Source organism: Glandiceps talaboti, chromosome 13, assembly GCF_964340395.1.
Source record: "Glandiceps talaboti chromosome 13, keGlaTala1.1, whole genome shotgun sequence".
Lineage (NCBI taxonomy): Eukaryota > Metazoa > Hemichordata > Enteropneusta > Spengelidae > Glandiceps > Glandiceps talaboti.
Window position 1 is genome coordinate 19,767,443 of NC_135561.1, and position 26,880 is coordinate 19,794,322.

The window sequence follows — 26,880 nt, forward strand, 5'->3', positions numbered from 1 at the left end:
TGTCATTAATATTGCTACTTAAGTTTGGGAAAAATCATATGAGGTTGATTTCTTACATAAATTACAAATAAATGAAGTGACTGTACCACAGACTTTTATACCAATTATTCTTATCTAAAAAGCATCTAAACTGGTAACATTCTTGCTAGCAAGCAAGAGTACAGATGGTGGGACCTACAGCTTTATCTCTCGGCTACTGTATTTTGTAAAGAGGTGAGGTTTTTTCCTGGGGAAAACCTACATTGTTCGTAGAGTCAAACTGAACGACACTCTTCTGACTTACAGCGTGGTAAATTTATTCAAACCCTGAATGGGTTCAAACCCTGACAGCAGTGGTAAGAGGCAAGTGATTTAACCACTAAGTCACTGACAACACATTTTAAAACAAAACTTATTTTCACTTATTCATGTACATACATGTATACTGCAATAATTGATGTTTCAAACCCCTAGTTATGACCTAAATAAATCTGTTTTAGGGGAGGGGATTTTAACATGAAAAGTTCTCTTCCTTGAACTAACAATCTGAGATACATGTAGCCTTCAAATAAAAGTTTTGTTATTTACCTGTATATCCAAGATCACACTGACATTGATAAGTAGTTGGAGACATTGATGTACAAATACCATTATTACATATTGTACTATCACACTGACCAATCAACTCTGAGCACTGGGTACCTACAGGTTAAATAATATAATTATTACTCTTAACATACCGGGGGGTATACCATGATATTGTACTGTCACACTGACCAGTCAACTCTGAACACTGGGTTCTTAGCAGTGCAACAATATAATTATTACCCTTACGCCATTGTATATTACACACTGTACTATCATACTGACCAATCAGCTCTGAACACTGGGTTCTTACAGGTTAAATAATACAATTATTACCCTTATGTATGGACCATTATTACATGCATACATTGTACTATCACATTGACCAATCAACTTAGAGCACTGTGTTCCTACAGGTTTGAATCAATGACACAATTATTACCCTTATCTATGTTTCACCATAACCAATCAACTCTAAACAATTACAATGTATGTACAGTACATATATGTACATGCGCGTGTGTGTGTGTGTGTGTGTGTGCATGCATCTGTGTGTATGTACATGTATGTCTGTGTCTGTATCTGTATCTGTATCTGTGTTTGTGTCCGTGTATCATTAGGTATATGTGTATGCATCTGTGCATGTATGTGTGCGTGCATGTGTGCACGTGCGTGTGTGTGCGTGCATGCGTGTGTGTGTGTTATACAGACATGCCTTAATGACATGGTGGTCCAGCCTTCAAATAATTTTCATCAATAACTCTTACTCACTGCTGCATGTCAACCACCACTTGCCAGATTTCATAAAATGATTTATGTCTGCTGATAAACCATACGTGTATTTGGCTAATGATGCTTTCATTCTCTTACTGCAAAGACATTGGAGAGAGTTTCCAACATTTATGATGCAAGCATGTACATGTATCCTACAAGTTGGGCATCAACTTACCTGCAAACCCAGGAGCACAGGTACAAACATAATCACTCCCAGAATGTCCTTGCGCAAAATCTTGACAAGTGCTTCCATGGTAACAAGGGTTGGCATAGCAACCATCAATCTCTTCACAGTAATCACCAACATATGAGGGGCTACAGTCACACTGATAAGCGCCCTCTTGTGGCATAGAAAAGCAAACTCCTTGATTAGTACATGGCGCTGTATCATCACTTTCTTTACAATAGTTGGGTTTCACAGTGACATTGAGTCTCAGACCAAAGTCACACCTAGAAAAAGCACCATTTAACAACTGGGCAAAGTAATTCAACCCTGGCCTCAAAAACGATGGGTTTACTAAAACAGTTTCTTGGGTTGCGTACGGCGCAATTTTGAACTCTTCAGGATACGATGAATTAGGACACGCTAGAAATTCTTCCTCTGTGACCTTAGCTGCATGTATAAATGGTAGCGGTATCCCAGCTGGTGTGATGATCAGCTGATCCCCTTCCTGCATTTCTATTGGACAGAGTTGAGGCAGGTAGAGTACTTCTGATGATTCAACACCATAGCACTCCAAATAACTATTACAAACTTTATCTAGCGACCACGACAAGGTGACAGTCCTGGATGTATCCCGCCACACTGTTCCATTCTCACGTGGACACAGAATACAGCTCACCATATAAGGGCATAATAGGATCATAAAAATCCAGAACTGCATGCTGATTTTCAAAGTATACCATGCTAACATAGACGGCATTGTTGTATCAAATAACTGATGAATCATACATGTGTATATAGCACCCACCCATCTATTTACACCTACATGTACATATTGGGTATTAGTAACCACTTCACTAGATTACTGTAATAACAGTTGGGTCACTTATTGTAACAAGCTTTTTAATAGATTATGACAACATACATGTATGCCACTCCCTTACTATTCAGGCAATAATATCAATGTCCGATTCCAATGTACCAAATAATAGTATAATCGATGAAAGTGTTGAAAATCAATATTGTTGACACCATCTGTTCATAATTTGTCTAATAATTCAATTTTCAACTGGAAATGAAATGATTCTAAAATCAAACTATAGGCCTGGGGAATAAAATTGATATTACATCACATTACAGTTTATCAGGGTATACTTATTGTTTTTATAGACCCATTCTGCTATTCAATTGTACATTCAGAGGTCATTTTTCTATGGTGGGTAATCCTGTGATGATCTGTGTTTTCATTCATTTGTGCATCCAGTGATCAGAAACTCCAGTGGTCAGTTTTCTTGCAATTGTATATCCAGTGGTTATTTGTCCCAACTTCACACTTAACAGTCAGTTTTCCACAGCTGTATGGTTTGTTTTCTGATGTCAAATCACTTGTCCAACTACACATGACACAATAGTTGTAGAGTTCATCTTTGGTAATGTAGTTTTCATAACTTTGACTTCTTCCCAATGGTAGATGTAGATTTTACACCTGTAACGGTTATCAAATACACAGACACCTCAGTGACCTGTAACTGTTATCAAATACACAGACACCTGTAACTGTTATCAAATACACAGATACCTCAGTACCTGTTATCAAATACACAGACACCTGTAACTGTTATCAAATACACAGACACCTGTTATCAAATACAGACACCTGTAATTGTTATCAAATACACAGACACCTGTAACTGTTATCAAATACACAGACACCTGTAACTGTTATCAAATACACAGACACCTGTAACTGTTATCAAATACACAGATACCTGTTATCAAATACAGACACCTGTAATTGTTATCAAATACACAGACACCTGTAACTGTTATCAAATACACAGACACCTGTAACTGTTATCAAATACATAAAGTCATTGGATATCACTTATTTATCTTTGATTTTGAACATTCAGGTAAATTTCAAAAGACTAATGAATAATAGCAAAGGCATATAATATGACAGTATCCCCTTGACATGTAAGTACAAGTGTGACATACTCAAGGGTATTTGCATGTGTGCTTGCAGTGTTCTCTGCACCCGTACTTTCATGAGGGTAGCGAGTGAAAGTACAACAGAAAACACTGTAAGCACGAGTGCAAATCATTTCAGAGCGTTACAGATTGATTTTATTATGTTCCACTGAAAATAGGGATACATACAATGTAGATCCTATAGGGTGGCAAGGATTCAGTGCCAAGCTCATCTCAATTGCCTAGCAGATTTATGATACATTGTATTAAAGAAAATGAACATTACTGGGGTCACACTTTTTTATAAAATACACTTGCTTGTTTCAGCTAGTTTAAGAACCTTGGTATCAAACGGAAGTAAAGTTCACACTTCTATGCACTCAGTATTTTTATTAATTATTTGTGGAGTTATGATGGTTGAATGGTTAGCATGGCCAACTTGAAATCTGCAGGTTGCAGGTTTGAGTGCTGTTGCATCTGTTTGTTTCTGAATGGCTAAATTCCTTGGGCAAGATTTGAACCATGTCTGTGCCTCAGTCAACCCAGCTGTATAATTGGGGACCTGGTAGGATAGAGGTTGAAATGTGAATGCTTTAATCCTATGTACTTACAGAGGCTGCAATGGATTGCTTGCTCCCCAGAAGTAACAGTGCTATAGAGCCGTGCTGGGGTAAAGTGCTTTGAGCGCAGAGTAGGAAAGCACGACAACATTATTTATTACTAATGTGTACATGTACATGTAATAACACTGCCTGGTATTAACAGAAACAGGAGAATTTGGTAACATCTACTTTTTTTATTGCATATTGCCTATATTTCTTTGATCTGGTGAAATGATTTTTTTTTAAAAAATGTATGGATGGATGGATGGATGGATGACAGGATTAGTAAAATTCACATAACTGATTATATGATGGTGACCCCACAATCCCCTATCTGAGTGAAAATTATCATTTATGGCTGAAATTTGGGAACTTTAATAAAACAAATGGTTCAAAGTTTCCTTGAAGTCATTGAGACTGTTAAAGTATGGTTATGAAATGGAAACATCACCAACACATTCACTTACTTTTTTAATGTTTTATTTTATTTGAAATGACCGACCCATTATTTTAAGGTGTTACGAATTGATGAGAAGTACAGGTGCCTTTATATTACATGAATTGTTCAAATACACAATAGTTATAATTAATTTTACAATAATTCATAATACAATACCAATTATATTATTATTGAAATAATCACTTATTAGTACATCAGAATTTTCAAACTGAGGTCATGTTTTTTACTTCAGCAAATAATATTTTTGGTGATAATGATATTATCTAGTGCATTGTATTCTTCATACAAATAAAAGTACTTATTGCTATGGTAACAATAATACGCACTAAGCCTACAATATCTTCACTACAGAAACGTATTATCACAAACATCTGTGCATAAATTTCTGCATATTAAATCCTTTTTTATCTCAATTTAATTAAATATATGTACATGTAGGGAATCTAATAATAGTGTAAGTTCTAGCTATGTGTGGTAGTACCTGTGGTCACTGTGCATACAGTAAGAATAACATGTATGCCAGTTCTAAATATAATACTTTAAAATTTATGCTAGTGGACCTCATAGTAATTTCTATATTATGTTTTAAAGTGGTCATATTGATGAAGATTGGGATCATATTTATTTTGGATTTTTAATTTATAAAACAATTTTATCATGGCTTCCTACTTGAAAAATCAATGTGAAAATACGTATGCCAAGTCTGTGTTTGTAACTCAATACATTGCAAAACGCTTTTAAAAAATGTGAAAAGTTTGTTATTGTACATACAATAACAAATGTTTTACAGGTTTTATTAATCTATAGCAATTTATTTTCAAATAGGAAGCCATGATAAAATTGTTTTATAAATTAAAAATCCGAAATAAATACACCCAATCCTCATCCATGTGACCACTTTAAGAGTAAGACTATTAAAAAACAATATTTGAATGGAAACAAAAGCATAATAATAGGATCCTTATTCAAATATTTACTGTATGTATTAATGTGTATTTTAAGTGGAGAGGTCACACTATGTAAATTACAAAGGTCAATATTACAAATGTATTCTTTGTGTATATAGTGTTTGTATGTACCATAGTGTACTAGTGAAGGCAGGTTATCGATACCAAATAATAGGTAACAGTGACTGTCAGGTGTGAGGTCTTTATTATTTAGATAATAATATGTGCTGGTATATAATACATTTTGTATGTTGTAAATGGTTCCCCTTGGGCAATAGTATTATGAGGTGTAATGTATTTATAAACAACTATTGTGTTCATGATGAACAGCAATGTTTATTTTTTGACAATGCTATTCAACACATGTATACAATATAGCCAGGTGAGTTCAATACAACGTATGTCAAAAAATAAATGCTCCAGACTGTATATCTAGATCCTACGATATTGTTACAATTTACACCTCCACTTTGTTAGTGGAATAGTTAGAGACTATGTTGGCATCCAGACTAGTACATTGTATACATATGTATCTTTTAGTGATGCATCAAAATTTGGTGTTCCCCTATCTCTTACTACAAATGTATGTGGTGATTCACAACAAGAAATGCCAGTGTTTCTCATTTTGACCCACCACAACAAAATATGTTCATCATTAGAGGGCACACTGTCTGTATACTGAATACAAGACCTGACTTTGTATTACAATGTAGTTCTGAACTAAGACCATAAATAATTCACCCAGTATACTTTTTGGCTAAATGATAAATCACTCAATAATTATAACAGCTGAAGAATTCCGAGTGATTTATCCAAAGTATACTACTACTAGGTTTATTATTTGTGCTCTCATGTCAGAACTAAGGTTGTTTTTTTCACATTTGGTTTCAATAACATTTTATTTCCCAGATCTGTAATAATCATCTGTCATACATATTATATTCCAAATCTAGTCAATATGTGTTCCAAAATTATAGATAGTAGTAGCAAAGATTTGACACATTTTACTACAATTATTCATGAATGTACATATCATTGCCAAATTTATCAATATATATGTATATAATTATGAATAAGCGGATATCAAATTTGTGCTCGGCTAAAGTCTAACAATGACATTATTATCCAATGGTATGCAGGGTTAGAAAGAAGGTTAGTCTACGTTTTTATGTGCTAGCAAATGACATCACTATAGCAACACAATGCGATCATTTAAATGTCTGTTTTCCTCTCTGGGGATCATGTTTCGCACTCACAGCTGTGACATTTCGACAGAATACTGTTATTGCGATCAGTTTACACACCTACCCATAACCTAAAGCACGATACAAATGATTTTTGGTATTGTGTAACGAGAGTGCACTTTGGGTAATACTAAAATAAATGATATTGATACAAATATAGGGGTGGGTTTGCAACTAAAAATATGCAACTGCGTACTGCTGGCCAATGATGCATTCACGCTCGTCATGATCGCATAAATTCGGCTAAGTTTATGGGAACTAAACGCAGGGGTATTATTACTTTTTGCACTTCTGACAAACGTTTACATGTAAGGGTATTAGAATACTACTATATAAATACTAATTTCGGTTTATACTCTCTCAATAGTTGCGTGGAATGTAACGATAACAGCGTCACCGTTACTTTCCGCTTGACCTGGGTGATCACTGATTGCACCAAACAAACGGGAATACGAAAAACAGATCGATCGAAATTGATTCTAAGCGCTTTACTTACCTTTGGACTTCCATGAAATCCTTACGAATTGTTTAAAGAGCTCATTATGATGTTTATGAGGTGTAAGAGTTGTAATCGGTGAAGCTGTATCGATCGTCTTTTGACCTATTGTAGAAAGGGAATGTGAAAATATACAGGTGGAGTGAAATACAATGCGCACGTCATACCAAAAAGTGGTACTAGTTGCGCATCTACAGGTGACTCCCCTTTGCTCTCTTTCACTATCATTTTGTCAAAATGTCAGTTCAGAAAGTTCGTGAATTTTATCAATACTTCGACGATAAATATATAACTTGAATTTGTAGCTACATATCAGAAATACCTACAACTGATTTTATTTTTATTGAAAGTTAAGAGTGAATTTTGTGAATGTTTAGTCTCTTAAGGGTCCCAAATTAGCCTGATTGTCAAAATGGCCGCGCCCATTCATAGCCGATCGACAGTGTACCGCATATCAATAATAAACCGATTGTAGCGGCTTTGTTTGTCCCATAGCATAACTTGATTCAAATCGGTATAGTCAGCTCACAGGATCCAATGTTATCTGACTAAGACAGTTATCTTTGAGTGTCGTGGTTTATTCGACGCACGAAAATATTTCGAGAGGGTTACCACCCGATGGCTTCCGGTGTCGTGACGTACAAGGTGCAGTGTCAAATAACAATCTTGGATTAAGTTTCCGTTGCTATGACAATAGCGATACCGTGACATATCAATGTTCATTTACTGATTAATTTATAAACATAAACACTCAAAGACCACTGCTTTCCACTCTTTATTTCATTCCAGCTGGTGAAAGTTGTGTTTTAACTTCATAATGTCGTCACCGGAGTTAGGAGTGCTCTGTTTCAACCACTGCAGTCCAGTGAATGTGTTTTGTTTTGAAATACCTGACATCTGTCCAGTCTGTGGTTCTGATCTAGAAGTTTCGCCTTGTCTGTCTCCGCCATTCCGAATACCCAGCCCATTTGCCAACGCCAAAGCGGTACCGTTTAGTGTTGTTATCAAGCCAACACAGGGAACATTTTTACAGTAAGTAAAGAACATACGGTACATTTGTACATGTACAACTGCATCCATTTAAAAAAAAAAAAAATCAGAAATTTTTAGGAACTGTGCATCATGTCGGAGGTCAACCACCTTTAAATTTCTTTGTCCTTGCCTGAGATGTGTTAGTATCAAATCATCTCTTTACTCCAGAGATTGAGATTCGATATGCCACTCATAGAGATAGCACTAGACCTTGACTAAATGAATTAGTAATTAATAGCTACAACCTTCATTGCATCCGCTAAGAGAACTACAATTCTATATTAGATTTTCTGCAATAAGTGTTTGGTGCTAAAACAAACTAGTTAATATATAACCTAGAATAATATTATGATGGTGCAACTCTGTGACTCATGTCAATTCACTTTAAAAATTACAAACATGTAGTCATGAATAATCATGGCAGCATTTGGCATCAGTGTAATGTGTGTTTTCATCTCTTTAGTTATGTGTCTATAGATTTAAAAAAAAAACTCTCGACAGTCTCCTAAATCATGAGTGGTCACAGACAGGTATATATAATGTAGTCTTATGTCTAAATATAGTGTATGGAATATTTGACATTAATTAATGGTACCTTTTACATCTTAAAAGTGGGTGTTGTTTTTCTTAGTTGACTGGATGTAATTGCCAGGAGTGTCACATTTTACTTGTCATATGGAAACAACTCCTATTTATCTCAAAATTGCCATTAGAATATTTTCAATATGTATGGTTAATTCATCGACCCTCCACCCACGGTCTATGGTTAATTCATCGACCCTCCACCCACGGTCTATGGTTAATTCATCGACCCTCCACCCACGGTCTATGGTTAATTCATCGACCCTCCACCCACGGTCTATGGTTACTTCATAGACCCTCCACCCACGGTCTATGGTTACTTCATAGACCCTCCACCCACGATCTATGGTTAATTCATTGACCCTCCACCCATGGTCTATGGTTACTTCATCGACCCTCCACCCACGGTCTATGGTTAATTCATCGACCCTCCACCCACGATCTATGGTTACTTCATAGACCCTCCACCCACGATCTATGGTTACTTCATAGACCCTCCACCCACGGTCTATGGTTAATTCATAGATCCTCCACCCACGATCTATGGTTACTTCATAGACCCTCCACCCACGATCTATGGTTAATTCATAGACCCTCCACCCACGATCTATGGTTACTTCATAGACCCTCCACCCACGATCTATGGTTACTTCATAGACCCTCCACCCACGGTCTATGGTTAATTCATAGATCCTCCACCCACGATCTATGGTTACTTCATAGACCCTCCACCCACGATCTATGGTTACTTCATAGACCCTCCACCCACGATCTATGGTTACTTCATAGACCCTCCACCCATGGTCTATGGTTAATTCATAGACCCTCCACCCACGGTCTATGGTTACTTCGTAGACCCTCCACCCACGGTCTATGGTTACTTACTACAAAGTAAAAGCTTAGAACTATATTCTAAACTTGGCACCAGAAGATTGTTGGATTATTTCATATACTTACTACACAAGGATAGATTTAATTAGTCTTTAGCTCTACACAATTTATCATTCCGATATTAACACATTCTTCAGTAATGCAGTGAGTCAATGTGTACATTTGTATTAAACACATCCTGTGTTGTACTTCATTGTTATCATTATAGATATTTCCAAAGAAACTCAAATCTATATATTGGAATATAACATTACATGGGTGATTCTTTCAAATATTAACACATTCTTCAATTCAGTCACAATGTCAATATCGTATACACTGGACTAAAAGTGTGTTTTTGACTCATTGTTTCATTTTATAGACATTTTCAACGAAACTCAAATCTTCATATCGGCATCACAAGCTCGAAAGGTAGGTGAATTGTTTGTATATGGTATTTACAGATGGCACTTTGACCAAAACATGTACAAAAACATAACACAGTATCTTATATGCATAATGCACACATGCGCGCACACGCACGCACACACACACACACACACACACACACACACACACACACACACACACACACACACACACACATACATACACACACGCACACGCACACAAACACACACACACACACACATACATACATACACACACACACGCACACATATTTTATTTTGGTTCTAAAAACAAAAAAAAATGTCAGTGCAAAACCTGTTGACTGTCATTTTTATATAGGTAATGATTGTTGACTTGTCAAAAAAAAATGAAATTCTGTCATTTTCAACAAACTGAACTTTGTGCTAACAATGACATGAAGCTATACAACTAGACATATCTTTTACTTGCAGAATTGTACACAAGGTTTTTTAAAAATCAAATAAAAAGAATGCATGTCATCATTAAGTACTTATAGGATAGTCTATATACTACATGTACATCTACCCGTGGTATCATATCTCTTCAACACATCTAGCTTAATGGAAAAATCGTGAGCCAAAAGTTGTTTGGTTCCCAACGAAAGTTGTCCAAATATACTATATTTAGACATTACTAACTTAAACTGCTCCAATAAACACTAACTTATCATTGGGCAGAATTCTGTGATTGATTAACAAAGACATGATGTTAATGCCTGAGTGGATGGTCAATGCTTTACATGTTGGTGTATGTCTTTTGCCTGGCATGTTTTCTTAGGTCTGCCAATCCCTCCACCTGCAGACCCGATACCAGCATCCGTGGTGTAAATGAGCTGTTACTCACACTCCACTCTCAAACCTTCTCACCTCACTGTCCATGATCTTAACCCCTTCCTAGTCAATGCTTTGCTTAAGTTGGTGATACATGTCTAACAAAAGGGGAATTTACACAGCCAGGAATTGATGCTCAGCAAGTCTGCATCACTTGAGACTCAAGTTGTGCAGAAATCTCTCAGAAATATCTGCTAAAACTTATATCTATTTCTAAACAGGTGCTGTATATAACTACGATGAAGGAGGTCTCCACGTTGATAAAGACAAGTACAGCTGGCAGTACTCTATACCAATACCATTGTTAGATAAATATGATGATGAACTCATGGAAATATGGGATGAATCTATGCAAAGTTATATCAGTTCACCAGAGTGGGCTTCAGATAGGTAAATTATATCAGTTCACCAGAGTGGGCTTCAGATAGGTAAATTATATCAGTTCACCAGAGTGGGCTTCAGATAGGTAAATTATATCAGTTCACCAGAGTGGGCTTCAGATAGGTAAATTATATATTCACAGTCAATTGTTAGATCAATAATTTAATAAACACATTTACCATTGCTTTGAAACCCACTCTGATTTAACAAATTAAAGAATGTACCAACCTTTCAATCAATCCAATCAATCAATCAATCAATCAATCAATCAATCAATCAATCAATCAATCAATCAATCAATCAATCAATCAATCAATCAATCAATCAGTCAGTCAGTCAGTCAGTCAGTCAGTCAGAAAGTCAGTCAGTCAGTCAGTCAGTCAGTCAATCAATCAATCAATCAATCAATGTCAATCAATAAATAGTTAATCTATCAATCAACCAATTAGTTAATCAATTCAGTCAATCAATCAATTGGTCAACCAATTAATCAATCAATCAATCAATCAATCAATCAATCAGCAAATAAATCAATTAGTTAATCAATTAGACAGCTAGGAAATCAATTAATTAATCAATCAATCAATCATTCATTCAGTCAATCAATCAATCAATCAATCAATCAATCAATTAATCTACCAATCACAAAACCTAACAATCAAGAACAAAGTTAAGAACTTACCACAATTATTGTTTCAAAAGATCTGAGGCTCCTCGCTTACTTTACCATAATTTATTTGTACCAGTATACATCAAGCCTCATTTAAAGGTGATTCAAAATGCTCACATTCACTATCGCTAATTTGCTAGACGACATGTTTGTGAAATGCATTCTGGTTTTAAAACTTTTCAAAAGCGTCTGCAAACACCTTAAAATGACCCTTTTTCAGTCACTTCCCTTCGGATTTACTTCGAGAGTTTTCGGGTATTTCCGGTCCCACCTAGACCACGGGATTTTATGACGTCATAAAGAGACATGGATAGCACGGTAGCCTATGGCGAGCGTAGTCACTAGGTGAACAAAACTCAACAGCATTGTGAAAAAATACATTGCTAGTGGTTGTAACAGACATCAGTAAACAAAAACTACACTCTACATGTCTTATTAACCAACATTTACCGATATTTAGTCACACTTTCTCACTAATGTGTCTGTGGGTATAAATGCTAAAATATGATCTCCCCATATTATGGCAAAATAAATCAAAAACGGCTAGACTAGATATATATAAACACTTGTAATGTCGCGTGTTTCACATTCATTGACTTTTATTTATCTGATTTTTTATTATTTGCCGACAAGAAGCATTACGATACCGTGGTGACGTTTGACGGCATCCCCGGGCCAAGGACAGCATATTTTAGCCCAATCGTACTCGCGTCGCCTTTTGAACAGTGCATTTAACAACAAAGTAAACATATTTCATCTCGAATAAATATACTAGCTATTAGAATACCAATGGGAAACTTCAAGAAGGCGTATCGGGACATGTGCCACAATATATTTGTTGGTCCCATAATACACTAATTGATTCGATTTGCTCCGAGCATATGGAAGTACGCTCCGAGTCATTGCATCATGTACATGTAAATGGAACTGTGACCGACCTAATTTTGTTGTCCATATATAAAATGAGACTGACCTGCAAATTTTTCACAGTTTTCGTTGTGGTCTTGTATTGTCACATGTTTGGCTTGTGAACACAAGTTTACATCTATTATTGTCTAGGGCGTAATACTCTAGTCCGAGTCTGAAACCCATATAAAACCTAAGAAACTCGCATTCGGATCGGACAGAACAGAAGTAGGTCTCATCGACTTGTTGGGGACTCGAATTATTGCTTGTTTTTATCACGGTATACAGGTGATTATTATAATATCGGTAGAGGGGTAGTGTTGTCAAGTTTTGTGCAGTCACCGCAGCCGCGGCAGTAAGCTCATACTAGGCCGCCGATCAAAGCTGAAGCAGTGTATGTACAATGTACATATGGAATCGGGAGAGCACAGTGCACATTCGTGTCGGGTTAAATTTATCCACGTGTTGATGTAATCCATATTTATCAATCAGATATATTGTAAAATTCTTCAAGTCGTACAGAAATAACGTCTCTAACTTCAAAACAAACCCTGAGAAACGGGACCGGACGTGGCTAGCCAAGTATCTAGTTGCAGGCTTTCTTTCATAACCATGTGCTGGGGTCACGACCTTGATTGCCGACGTCAATATTGTCCAATCGTATTTGATATCATGAACACATCGCGATATTTGATTTGTTGGTTTCATAAACTGTACACTTCGAATACCATGATTCGTTACAGAATTCTTCTAATGAATATTAAATAGGCTTGTTGCATTAAATTAAGTGATATCGCAACAAGGGAAACCATACAAGTTTTCTTCCAGACGAGTTGCTAAAGTCGTGTAAATGACAACACTAAACTCACGAAATTTCCTCAATTCTTTACAATTTTATTGCTGATGATATGGCAATCTAATAGCTAGTATATTTATTCAAGATAAATATGTTTACTTTGTTGCTAAATGCGCCGTTCAAAAGGCGACATCAGTGAGTATAGTCGAGTATAGTGGGCTATAATATGCTGTCGACGCCATGCCTGTCGAAGATATTGTAATGCTTCTCCTCGGCAAATAATAAAAAAAATCAGATAAATAAATTGAAACACGCGAGCGACATTACAAGTGTTTATGTATATCTACTCTGTAGTCTAGCCGTTTTTATTTATTTTACCATAATATGGGGAGATCATATTTTAGCATTTATACCCACAGACACTGCCAATTAATCAGAAAGTGTGAGTAAATATCGGTAAATGTTGGTTAATAAGACATGTAGAGTGTAGTTTTTGTTTACTGATGTCTGTTACAACCACTAGCAATGTATTTTTTCACAATGCTGTTGAGTTTTGTTCACCTAGTGACTACGCTCGCCATAGGCTACGTGCTATCCATGTCTCTTTATGACGTCATAAAATCCCGTGGTCTAGGTGGGACCGGAAATACCCGAAAACTCTCGAAGTAAATCCGAAGGGAAGTGACTGAAAAAGGGTCATTTTAAGGTGTTTGCAGACGCTTTTGAAAAGTTTTAAAACCAGAATGCATTTCACAAACATGTCGTCTAGCAAATTAGCGATAGTGAATGTGAGCATTTTGAATCACCTTTAAGCCATATTTGCCAATTCTATAACTCTTTTGGTGGCATGATGCAGGATTCCTATCATACCAAGATGTTGACAATGGTGGCATGATGCAGGATTGGTTAAAACAACATTTCCAGGTCTCATTTTTAGCATAAGGAAATGCAGCCACTTAAATCTAATAACTGTAATCTTTCTACCATAACAAGATGCTGACAATGGTGGCCTGTTTAGTCAATTTTTATTTAGAATATTTAAACTGAACTTCAAGATTTATTATCTTTGTTGTTGTTGTTGTTGTTGTTGTTGTTGTTGTTGCTGTTGTTATTATTATTATTGTTATTGTTATTGTTGTTATTTACAGATATCATGAGGATGAACACAACTGCTATGACTTTGCCATTGGATTTTTGAACTCCATCAAATACAGTGAATTCAAAGATAGAGGTGAAGAACACCTGAGTAGAAAGAGTTTTTGTACAGACTACATTTTACCATTTACAACCAAAGCTGCAAGATATATAGATTTATATCGCAAAGTAGAATCTCAGATACTAGTAGTAAGGGAAGAGTCCTACTGTTGAAGAACGGAAAGTATATCACCTATGACCTGACCTGACCTAATTTTTACAGCAGTGCAGAAACTCAGATACTAGTAGTAAGGGACGAATCTTACTGTTGAAGAATGGAAAGAATATCACGTTTGACCTGACCTGACCTGACCTGACCTGACCTGACCTGATTTATACTACAAAATTAGAATCTTAGAAACTGTAATAACAAGGGACTGTCACTTCCCAAGGTAGTGTGTTATCAAAACCAATCAGTCTGCCATACAGTACATTGCTTCAATCTATCTAAGTACCCAGTGATAGCAAGGATCTAAAGGCTAGTGGTATGCTAGTTGTTCAGTTCAATCTATAACTATATACCTTATTTTATACCTTGTAGTCTTCACTTCCAAAATTATTCCACCAGGGACTAGAACTGGAAGGTTCTGACGAGAGTGGTAGTGGGCGTTAAGATGGACCTTGTGGGGTGCTGGTTTCTTATGTGGATTTTGATTTTTAGTCTTAGTCGATCAATGCCACATGGGACAGAGATAAAGATAAAACTGTGAACAAGTACTGTAATACAATAGATAATTCAAGCAAAAAATGAAGGTAATAATGAACAAATAGGTGTGATAACTACATTGGATTATAATCAGGTTGGTGTCATACAAGGTATAATTAAGATAGAACACACCTCGGAGGTGACTTTAACTGAAAATCAAAGTTCTTTAAATCTCTCTTAACTTTGCCATATGGAAGTCTGCTTCTGGTCCTTTTGAAATTAGAAAACTCAGAGATTCAGAAGTCAACCATCTTGTTTTAAGGAGACCGACAATCTTCTATTTTCCCATAGAGTTAATACTGTATTCAGTGGCCATATTGGATTCTAAAATGATTTCTAAGATTTGTACGATGACCCCTAATTTTCTTCTCATGATTTTAACTGAGAATAGGTTGGAGTTTTCATGAGCAATGTAGCAGCAAACTGTTTAAACAGTTTATTACTGAGGTGCATTTCATGTTAATACTTACAAATAAGGTCAACACAGAGTTCCAGAGAGTGTTACAAGACTTGTCATACTTAGCCAGGATAAGACCAAGAAGATATTTATTTTTTTTATCCAGGGTACTTGCATTTCCACAGACTTGTAATTCCTGTCAAATCATAACGGTGAAATGGAAACAAAGGTCTGTTTTTTAGGTCTGTAAGGTTAATCATAGAAATAATTTGTTGCCAAATACTTAAAATACATATCATGATTCTGGAGGTTGATTTTTTTCTGATGTAATGGTTTGCCTCCAGCTTCAAATTTTAATGGAAAATATTATCCCCCAAGAGTATGATATGGAATAGTACTTGGCAGAGAACATTTACATATCTAGATATGGTATTATACATTTTCAGTACTACTTGATAGGGTTCTTTGGAGTACTATTTGTATTCATTATCAGTACTGACATTTTTATGGACAAGAAAAAATAGATTATCAAAAAGTAATATTATTTACTGTATTTTAATGTTTTTATTCATACAATATCATAGTTTACTACAAATGTGAGCAAACAAATCAGTTTTACCACCTAGATTAGCAAAAAAAAATGTTTTACCACCTAAGTGAACAAAAAATAAGTTTAACCGCCTAGGCGAGGAACATAAATTAGTTTGCTCTAGGTGTTCATAAAAAAATCAGTTTTGCCACCTAGGTAGGCCAGAATAATTATTTTACTATGTAAATGAACCCAAAAAAATGTCACATAGGTTAGCCAAAACTCCATTTTGTAAGGTAACCTAAGTTAGCAAACAATCACATAGTATAACCATCTAAGTGAGTAAAAATAACTACTTTTGCCACCTAGGTTATCAAAAAAATTACAATTATGAGCATTTTGTTCATAATTACGCTGCTCCCCAATTTACATATTGCCATATTCTGTCAGTATTTACAATGAGCTATTCTTTAAATCAGTTGGTTTATGCAAGCATAATATGAAATCATTGTACATTGTACATTACACCTGGTGTGTGGGATGGCACATTTGCATATTAATGTGTTTTAACACCTGTTTGAAGTTTTGATTTACCAGCATAATGTGCACTTGCAAAATTTGAAGTACGATTGTGACGTGTATTAGCGCCCTCACTCAAGCAAGGACCCAGTACTTTTGTTTTTAGCAATTTTTGTTTTTAATGAAGATTCTAGTCAATGTAATATATGCTTTATTTTGTGAGTTTTCAGTTGAGTCTTGTCTGATCAAAATCCCAAGCTTATATCTATAGAAATGAGTTTAATTTTTGTGTTATATGTAAGTTATTTGATTTTCAATATTTTATCTATTTTTTATCAAGGGCATATATATACTTGTTCTGCTCACAAAGACGCCTGTCATTGAGGACAAAATAAGGATGTTTGATGTGTTATAATGTATCGGATTATATACTATTGCCATATATCTAACTCAATAAAGTGAAATATAGAATCTATGTTTGAATGTCATGCATACGGTATGTGTACATTATTTGAAATGGTAAGTGTTAGTTGATATTAGAGTAATTACAATCTATCTGACTGGACAGTTGCTTTCAGTGGCAACAATTTCACTTCTTATCCTGGACACTTCATCAGACCAACTGATAAGCTAGTGACAGGTGGTTGATGATGCATGGCAGAGTTGAATTGTTAAGTTTGGTGTGCATTGTTGGTGTTAACTTTCCATGATGTATGACATTTTGTAGACTGTAAGATACTCTGTGGTATTTAGCCCTATATCATTTTGTTCTATCACTTTCATTGTATTCATATGTGATGTGACACACACTAAATGGCATGTTATGGTTTCCATGTTAAAAGCTAATGTCACATTAACATTAGAATGTGGGCACAAAGAAAATTGTTGTCTGGCCAAATTATAGAAATGGTCCAGAATAAAAGAAGTATGATCCCATCAAGTCCTTGTGGCTTCAATGAGAACAGGTGTGAGAACCTAGGATTGAAACCTTGGCCTTTAAGGGATTTTGTGTATCTCAAATAGGTAACGTGTAGAGAAGATATTTTTAAAGCCTCAGCAACTTGCATTCCAGTGAGAAAATTAAATGTGATTATTTTCAATTACTGTTTCTGATACTTCAAGTATAATCCCCTACCCCCACAAAAAGTTCTCACACATTTGAAATAATTTTCAAAAGAACAGCTGTGCTGTGTTACATGATTTCTCAAAGTCTAGATCCAAAAATGAGGCACTGAGTCTGTGATAAAGATTTTTTTTTATGTCCTACCGTTGTCATGACTGACCAAATAATCTAACATTGTACAATTCATTTGTGTAAGATTTACTCTCAGATCATTGTCTATAATCTTGTGGAATATTTAGCAACTTGAAATACCCTGTCAACAAGCGAATGTTGTCTGTTTAGGGGGGAGGGGGAGGGGGCTGGTGTCAATGCAATTGCTGAACTTCATGTTCGCACTTCTAACCAAATTTTGAAACTTTCACACCCTTCAATAATATAAGCTTCTGTATTTACTAATGAGATATTGATAAGGTGATAAAAATATACTTCTGATGTGATATACAATTTACAGTGCTGGGTTTATGGTAGTATTTGGATGTGTTTACCATTATCTCAGTAAACAGGTTCATAAGGTTGGAACTTCATGTTTACCATCATGTTTTTACACTGCTACAATTTTCATCATGGTTTACATCATATATAAATGTGTGATGTTGCACTTGTGAATGTTCGTTTAGGGGGAGGGGAGGGGAGGGGGTTTTTTCCTATAAAATGAACGATGTTTGTTTATTGAGCTTGTGCGACATTGTGCGATCAACCCTTAGTGAAGTATATTCTACCCACACATGGTTCATACATTCACACAAAAACCTGCCAAATTAATGGAAACTAGTATTTGATTTACCAATAAAATGTACTTTATTGACTTTAGTAACAGTATAATAGATACAACCTCTGTACCTGCAACGTAACTTCTAAAACGGCAGAGTACACTATAAATAAACGCACCTTCTAAAACGGCAGTGTACACTGTAAATGAACGCACCTTCTAAAACGGCAGTGTACACTATAAATTAAGAAAGAAAGAAGAGAACGTAACACAACTTTCGGGATGTCACATTACATTTCTGTTGCCAAATTGTGTTTTCCTTTTCCTGCAGTTAACATCCAGAAAACACACATCAAAGAAACACCCAGAAAACACATATCAGAGAAACACCCAGAAAACACATATCAGAGAAACACCCAGAAAACACATATCAGAGAAACATCCAGAAACTACATCAGAAAAACATCTTGAAAACACACCAGAGATATATGAACATTTTTCCATTTCGATTTGTTCATGATTATTAATGTAAAATTTGCTAGCCAGCTTCTCTATCACAGAGTAAAATTTATGCCTTTGTTGGGTCAAAACATGACAGATAAATTCTGTATGTTTTGAGTTCCTTCAGCTATCATGATTTCAGAAGTGTAAAGTAAAGCTGTTGATTTCTTTTGTACATCAAGTTCAAGTTTTCTTTTCAATAGTCTGTAACATAGATCACATGTCTTGATATAAATTGTTTTCTGGTGAAAAGAGTAAAAGAAGTCTTTCTTTCACTATGAGAGACAAGAACTAACCACCACCTGTTGAAAAATTCTAGAAAAGTTCAGACATTCCGTAGATTTCGAAATCTGACTTGTCTGTCTTGCCAATCAGTTGTCATGGAAACTCAACCAAGCAATATGTCTGGAATAAAGAAAAGAAATTGATGATTTAGTAGTATGGGTACACAATGGTAATATTACAGTGTAATATTTCTAATTTCAGATATAGATCTCAACAATTATTTTAAAATAACACCAATGATGCTGTGAACATCTGATTTTGAAATCTTTATAAAGAAGGTCTGCCAAGTAGTGTTGAAGTTTTCATTTTTTACCAAAGAGCCAGAAATGATATGCATATTAATGATTGTATAATCGTTTCATCAACAGCTCTTCACACCCCCAGAAACATCATTACAACATTTTAGAAAATTAGCCAGGTAGTAATTTTGAAATTTTAGCTGTTTGACAAGAAATCATATTTTTAGGTTTTATTTGCATATCAACAATCAGGTCATATTGTCTTCAATAATTCTTCAGCTGGACACACCTACAAATATTCCCATCAAATTTCAAATGAATCTGCCCAGTCATTTTTTCAAAACCTTGCCAAAAGCATTACTGAACCTCAGTTCAGTTGTGTTAAAAAAAACAAGTCTTTTGCATTCAAAGACATGACACCCCATCCCCTCCCCTCCAAACACACACACACACACACACACACACACACGCTAATGTGGTGTGATTAGGCGTAGAAAAAAAATTGTTTGGTTCCGGTTTAATACCCGACCCTATCTAGTTTTTCACTGTTGATCGTAAACTTTTTTTCATGTATTCAATAATAAAATCACGAAAATTGGGAAATCTTACAAGAAATAGTGGATGAGTAAACTGACATCAACTTAAAAAGACAATATGAAACTATTATTCCAATCTGCAATGGCTGTACATCTGATGAGACGAAACTAATAACACAGGGACCATATGGAAAACAACGGAAAACATAACTACCTGAACTAGACACCCACACATGAAAAAAATATATATATAAAAATAAAATAAAAAATCTACCTACCCCACCTATTCTAAAATTGAGCGTAATCGAAACCACACAATTTTGTTGTTGTTAGGCCTTAGTACCTAACAAGTAGTTCTACAATTCACTGGTAAGTTCATTACATTATACATAGCAATGTCTATAAGTATACATATTACAGTACAAACATGACAACTTTGGCATTTCACTCATGGGATATGATCTTTTTAAGAATCAGATAGACACATTTCAACTCCAGACTAACAGTAACAGAGATCATTCTTTACGCAATCGCATTGAAAAGTGTAAATCATTGCTAATGTTTTACAGTGCAGTAGATATAGGATTCTACTAAATGGATTACACATGAACATGGTGATTTTAATGGCTTCAATTGTTACTTTCCTAATGATAACAATATATTTATTAAAATGTGTGCGGCACCTCTATAGTTGTTTGCTTTCAAAAGTTTGTATTTGAAGTTATGGAGTGTGTATAAAAGTTTCCCATGAGTGAAACAGCAAAGTAACCCTGCTTGTGCTGTAATTAATTGACTCATTGGGCTGAAAAGTCTACAGAGGTACCTGTAGATAATGATAAATAAACAGCAATTTGCTGTCTTCCTGTCTCACTAAATATCAGTTATTTTCACTTATCTATACTCACCATTACACAAAGTCAGGAGAGAGATCACGAATCATGCTAGTTGTACACTCCAGACATTGGCATTCATCTACGTATTCATACTCCATAGGTGTTGTGCTGCCATCGGTACATAACATATCAATTGTCCTAGTAGAGGTTATCGATGCACTGCAACAATCACAGTCATTCTCCAAGTCACCATTTCCATTATAGTAAGTACTTGTATGACACATACCAGTACACTGTCTTAGTTCTACTTCAGTAATACTCTGACAATCTCCAATGTTTAATGTCATCTTTACAACCTCAGCTTCACATTGCTCAATAGGGGCAACTGTTGATAGAAATAAAAGTGAACAGTGTTTCATATCAGTTGTCTTAGAAACTGTAAATTGATATTGACCTTCCATATTGTTTAAATGTCATCTTTATCACTCTGACCTCAGCTTCACATTGCTTATTACTGAGTTGCAACTGTTGTTGTGAGAAAAAAATGAACAGATTGCTATCAGCTGTCTAATGTCTGAATTAATCAATTATAATGAACTCTTGACATAGTGCCTTTGAAATAAAACAAAAATATTACAATTTTGGTTACTTTAAAAACTTTAACTCATTCTCAGTGAAAATAAAAAACTATCTGGGGTCACTGTGTAAACTTTCTAGATTAAGTCAAAGTAATACTAAAACTAGAAAACATATCCACAATGGTGGCTGTTTCTCACTTATTTTGTAGTTGATTCTGTGTTTGTTTTGTGTTAGTATTGTTTTTTGTTTGTACTCTTTGACGTGTATTCTCTTTCCTTATGATATAAAATTTAAGTAATAATAAGAATAGGTACTAAAATTAAAGTGGCTACATGGATGAGGATTGGGTATTTATTTTGGATTTTTAATTTATAAAACAATTTTATCATGGCTTCCTACTTGAAAAATCAATGTGAAACAACATATGCCAAGTCCTTATTTGTAACTCAATACATTGCAAAATATGATAAAATGTGTAAAATGTTTGTTATTGTACATACACTAACAAACTTTTTTTTCACATTTTTTTAGCTTTTTGCAATGTATTGCGTTACAAACACAGACTTGGCATATGCTGCTTCATATAGATTTTTCAAGTAGGAAGCCATGGTAAAATTGTTTTATAAATTAAAAATCCAAAATAAATACCCAATCCTCATCCATATGGCAACTTTAAACTACATGTATTTTAGAATGCAAAATGGCCGACAAAACTATTAAGTCTATGGGGAAAATAACAGACTGTTGATTTGCTCAAAACAAAGATGGTGAATTTCCCAAATTTCTTTTTCTCTTTTGCTTTTAATATTATTGTGAAAAGTCCAAGAACAACTTAGTAATCGTCATATTGGAGACTTCAAGAGATTTTGAGAAGTTTTATATTTTGGGAATTAGTTCTCGAGATGCGCATTCTGTCATAACATTGAAGACCTTATACTTACTAGTTTCACAGACATAATGGTCACAACATCCATCGTTATGACTCCAGCCCAGACCTTCATTACTTGCACAAACTGGAGGACTAGCACAGGCACTAGCATTACAACTGACTATTCCTGGATCTATTGGAAGAAAAAGAAACAAAATAAATAAGTTTTTCAATACTACGAGTATTAATAATCACATCTTGCCTCGTAGTCTATTGAAGTTGAATTCAATTCCTCTACGAGGTGTTTGACTTTTGCTTGCCATGTCCAGTGAGCAAATCTTGCTGCTCAGTCCGTTGTGACTTTTGATCAGTTCCTCACAAGTGGAACAATATCTGAGTGACCTTAGTCATTCCCGAGAGGAATACTAATTTAGTCGGTCACCTGACCATGAAAACGAACAACACTGCCAAGTCTGAAGGAAAGTACTCTGGTCGTTTATGCATGCGTTATCACCCTAAGAAGTATTTTGCATACTGTAAGCTAAGGTCAGACCACTTCACAGATGGCAATTCAACCAACTCCGACTCACAGGGTCAAAAAATCTCCTGGAAGCAAATCCCAAATTTTTGCTGACATCTTGTAATATCATCAGGTGTGTACTGCAATGGGCTAATGTCTTCCAAAACAATAACAATATTCCATTGGCATTGCAGTACAGCCTTGACATTGTTTACTATGAGCAGAAATTAACTATATGACTGCAGAGTTGATGAACATTCATTCTTCCAAGTGTAATCTACTTAAAGTACATTTTTGTGTAATTGTAATCTGTATGTATTTGAGAAATACTTTGTTTTGTCGTGTGTATCATTGTATAATTAATATAAGTTACTATATGTCTATATCTGATCATGCAAATTAAGTCACCTTTGACCCTGGTAACTCTCCCCCAGTTTGACCACACAGGATCTACCCTTCCCCCAGACACAGAGATATGACCTTTGACCCTAAAAACTCACCAGCGTCACAATAGAAGAAGTCATCACAGTCACATGGATCATCCAACAAATTCTGTGACTTCATGGTGTACCCATCTGGACAGTCTTCACCTGGTTCTGGACATTCAGAGTCACATGCTGCAAAATTAGCATTTATTGCATTTGTTAATTAATATCGTTTTGGTGAATGTGGAAACTTTGCCACATCATAGTCCAGTAGCCATGGCAAAGTACTAGAAACTTCTTTGAAAAGCTATCATTTCTATTTCATACCTTAAATAAAACAAAATAATTAAATATTTATACTGGATAGTTCTTTAACTATATATATAAACACTTATCTCCCAGGAAGTCCAGTGAGGGCCATCCCTCATGGATTCAGTGTTATGGCAGGAGGAAACCAGGGTACCCAGGGAAAACCTGCGTTGTTCGGTAGTGTCAACCTGAACGACACTCTTCTTACTTATACACATTACAGTGTGGTAAATTTTAATGAAACCCTGAATGGGTTCGAACCCTGGCCACAGTGATAAGAGGCGAGTGGTTTAACCACTTAGCCACCAACAACCCTTATGTCGAATAATGGTATTCTAATCTATAAAGTCCATAGTTTTATTTATGTTGTTTAGGGTGGAGTAATTTTTCTATAATAAAACAATTGTTTTTTTAACACACTTTGCACATAGTTTTATATACTGTTAATAGTGACTGTTTTATCTACTGCCATGTGATTAGTATCCACAAGGTGACAAGCAAACTCTTAGTCCTCATTTTCATATTAAAATCTGTGGTGTAAGTTTTGTAACACTTCCTTAGAAAAATAAGGGCCAAACTGGTGACCACAAAATGGATATATTGAACTAGTAGGATAATTACTGTAAGTTATTTATTTCATTCTATTTATGAAGACAACTACTGGTACACAACCAAGTGAGAAACTTGTGCAACATTTCTCTAGAAGTCATATTGAAACATTCTCTAAGTGTTTGTACGAAATGTTTATAAGGAAGAGGAAAACGATTACAGTTACATAGTCCTCCCCCTATTTGGAAAAGTGATTCATGGTTTTATACTAACTTAGGGGAAAAGTGATACTTATGATTCATATTTTCTTGAAGACCACACGTGAAGACTTATTTGGGTACAAGTGACTCGTAAGCCAATTACCTTCGCTGGGGTTTCACATTAATTACTGCTTGTATATTGCAACGAATTTGCTCTACTGTATGTACATATGTACTTATGTATATGAGAAACTGTGTCACTTTAATAAAATAATATCTATCTATCTATCTAACCCAGAATGCAAACAAAACTGGTGGACATCTAAATGTTCCTAAAACAAAGTTGCAAATGATGTATTTTATCAATTCTTTAAAAAATGATAGAAAAGTAGGTAGGCAGCATTTGATATCATGAACTGTCTGGAAATTAATTTCATACCTGGTACACAAATGAAGACTGGTGGACAACATGGTCCATTTGATATTGGTTGCAATTCAAACCCTGGTGGACAGGTGGGCTGAGGACACTCTGGTTCAGGCGGACACTCTGTTTAAACAAAAAAATATGAATTGATTACATTATTTTGTACTTTGATAATAATCTGTTGATCATGTTTATTGTTTGATTTTTAATAATCTTTATTTATACTGGATAGTATAAATAGTATATAAACACTTGTCTCCCAAGAAGTCCAATGAGGGCCATTCCTCATGGGTTCAGTATTAATGCAGGAGGAACCGGAGTACCCGGGAAAACCTGCATTGTTCGGTAGAGTCAACCTGAATGACTCTTCTTACTTACAGGGTGGTAAATTTAATCAAACCCTGAATGGGTTCAAACCCTGACCACAGTGGTCCGACAACCCTATTTTTCAGGAGGAAACCGAATATTTATTAGTAAAACATATTTAGTACTAGGGTTCTGTCATGTTAAGTTATTTAGTAGGCAAAAAAGATTTTCTCTACATTTGCTACCTTTCAACTTTTTTGATAATTTTGAAAAACAAGTATGACATTAAACATCGTGTTGCAAATTAAGAGTAATGTGAAGACTACAAGTTATATGGTAAAAGTGATGTGAAGACTGCAAGTTATATGGTAAAAGTGATGTGAAGACTACAAGTTATATGGTAAAAGTGATGTGAAGACTACAAGTTATATGGTAAAAGTGATGTGAAGACTGCAAGTTATATGGTAAAAGTAATGTGAAGACTACAAGTTATATGGTAAAAGTGATGTGAAGACTGCAAGTTATATGGTAAAAGTGATGTGAAGACTACAAGTTATATGGTAAAAGTAATGTGAAGACTACTAGTTATATGGTAAAAGTAATGTGAAGACTACAAGTTATACCGTATGGTAAAAGTGATGTGAAGACTACAAGTTATATGGTAAAAGTAATGTGAAGACTGCAAGTTATATGGTAAAAGTGATGTGAAGACTACAAGTTATATGGTAAAAGTAATGTGAAGACTACAAGTTATATGGTAAAAGTAATGTGAAGACTACAAGTTATATGGTAAAAGTAATGTGAAGACTACAAGTTATATGGTAAAAGTGATGTGAAGACTACAAGTTATATGGTAAAAGTAATGTGAAGACTACAAGTTATATGGTAAAAGTAATGTGAAGACTACAAGTTATATGGTAAAAGTAATGTGAAGACTACAAGTTATATGGTAAAAGTAATGTGAAGACTACAAGTTATATGGTAAAAGTAATGTGAAGACTACAAGTTATATGGTAAAAGTGATGTGAAGACTACAAGTTATATGGTAAAAGTAATGTGAAGACTACAAGTTATATGGTAAAAGTAATGTGAAGACTACAAGTTATATGGTAAAAGTAATGTGAAGACTACAAGTTATATGGTAAAAGTAATGTGAAGACTACAAGTTATATGGTAAAAGTAACGTGAAGACTACAAGTTATATGGTAAAAGTAATGTGAAGACTGCAAGTTATATGGTAAAAGTAATGTGAAGACTACAAGTTATATGGTAAAAGTAATGTGAAGACTACAAGTTATATGGTAAAAGTAATGTGAAGACTACAAGTTATATGGTAAAAGTAATGTGAAGACTGCAAGTTATATGGTAAAAGTAATGTGAAGACTGCAAGTTATATGGTAAAAGTAATG

At 35.0% G+C, this 26,880-nt stretch overlaps 1 protein-coding gene across 1 annotated transcript; it reads left to right on the forward strand.

Moving 5' to 3' along the window:
- The first annotated feature begins 7,658 nt into the window (after positions 1 to 7,658).
- On the forward strand, positions 7,659 to 17,519 carry LOC144444741 (MKRN2 opposite strand protein-like). The gene is made up of 5 exons (XM_078134266.1): positions 7,659 to 7,866; positions 8,011 to 8,253; positions 10,088 to 10,137; positions 11,189 to 11,357; positions 14,869 to 17,519. The coding sequence occupies exons 2-5, from the start codon at positions 8,039 to 8,041 to the stop codon at positions 15,086 to 15,088; spliced, it is 654 nt and encodes a 217-aa protein (XP_077990392.1). The 5' UTR covers positions 7,659 to 7,866; positions 8,011 to 8,038; the 3' UTR covers positions 15,089 to 17,519.
- Positions 17,520 to 26,880: the final 9,361 nt, after the last annotated feature.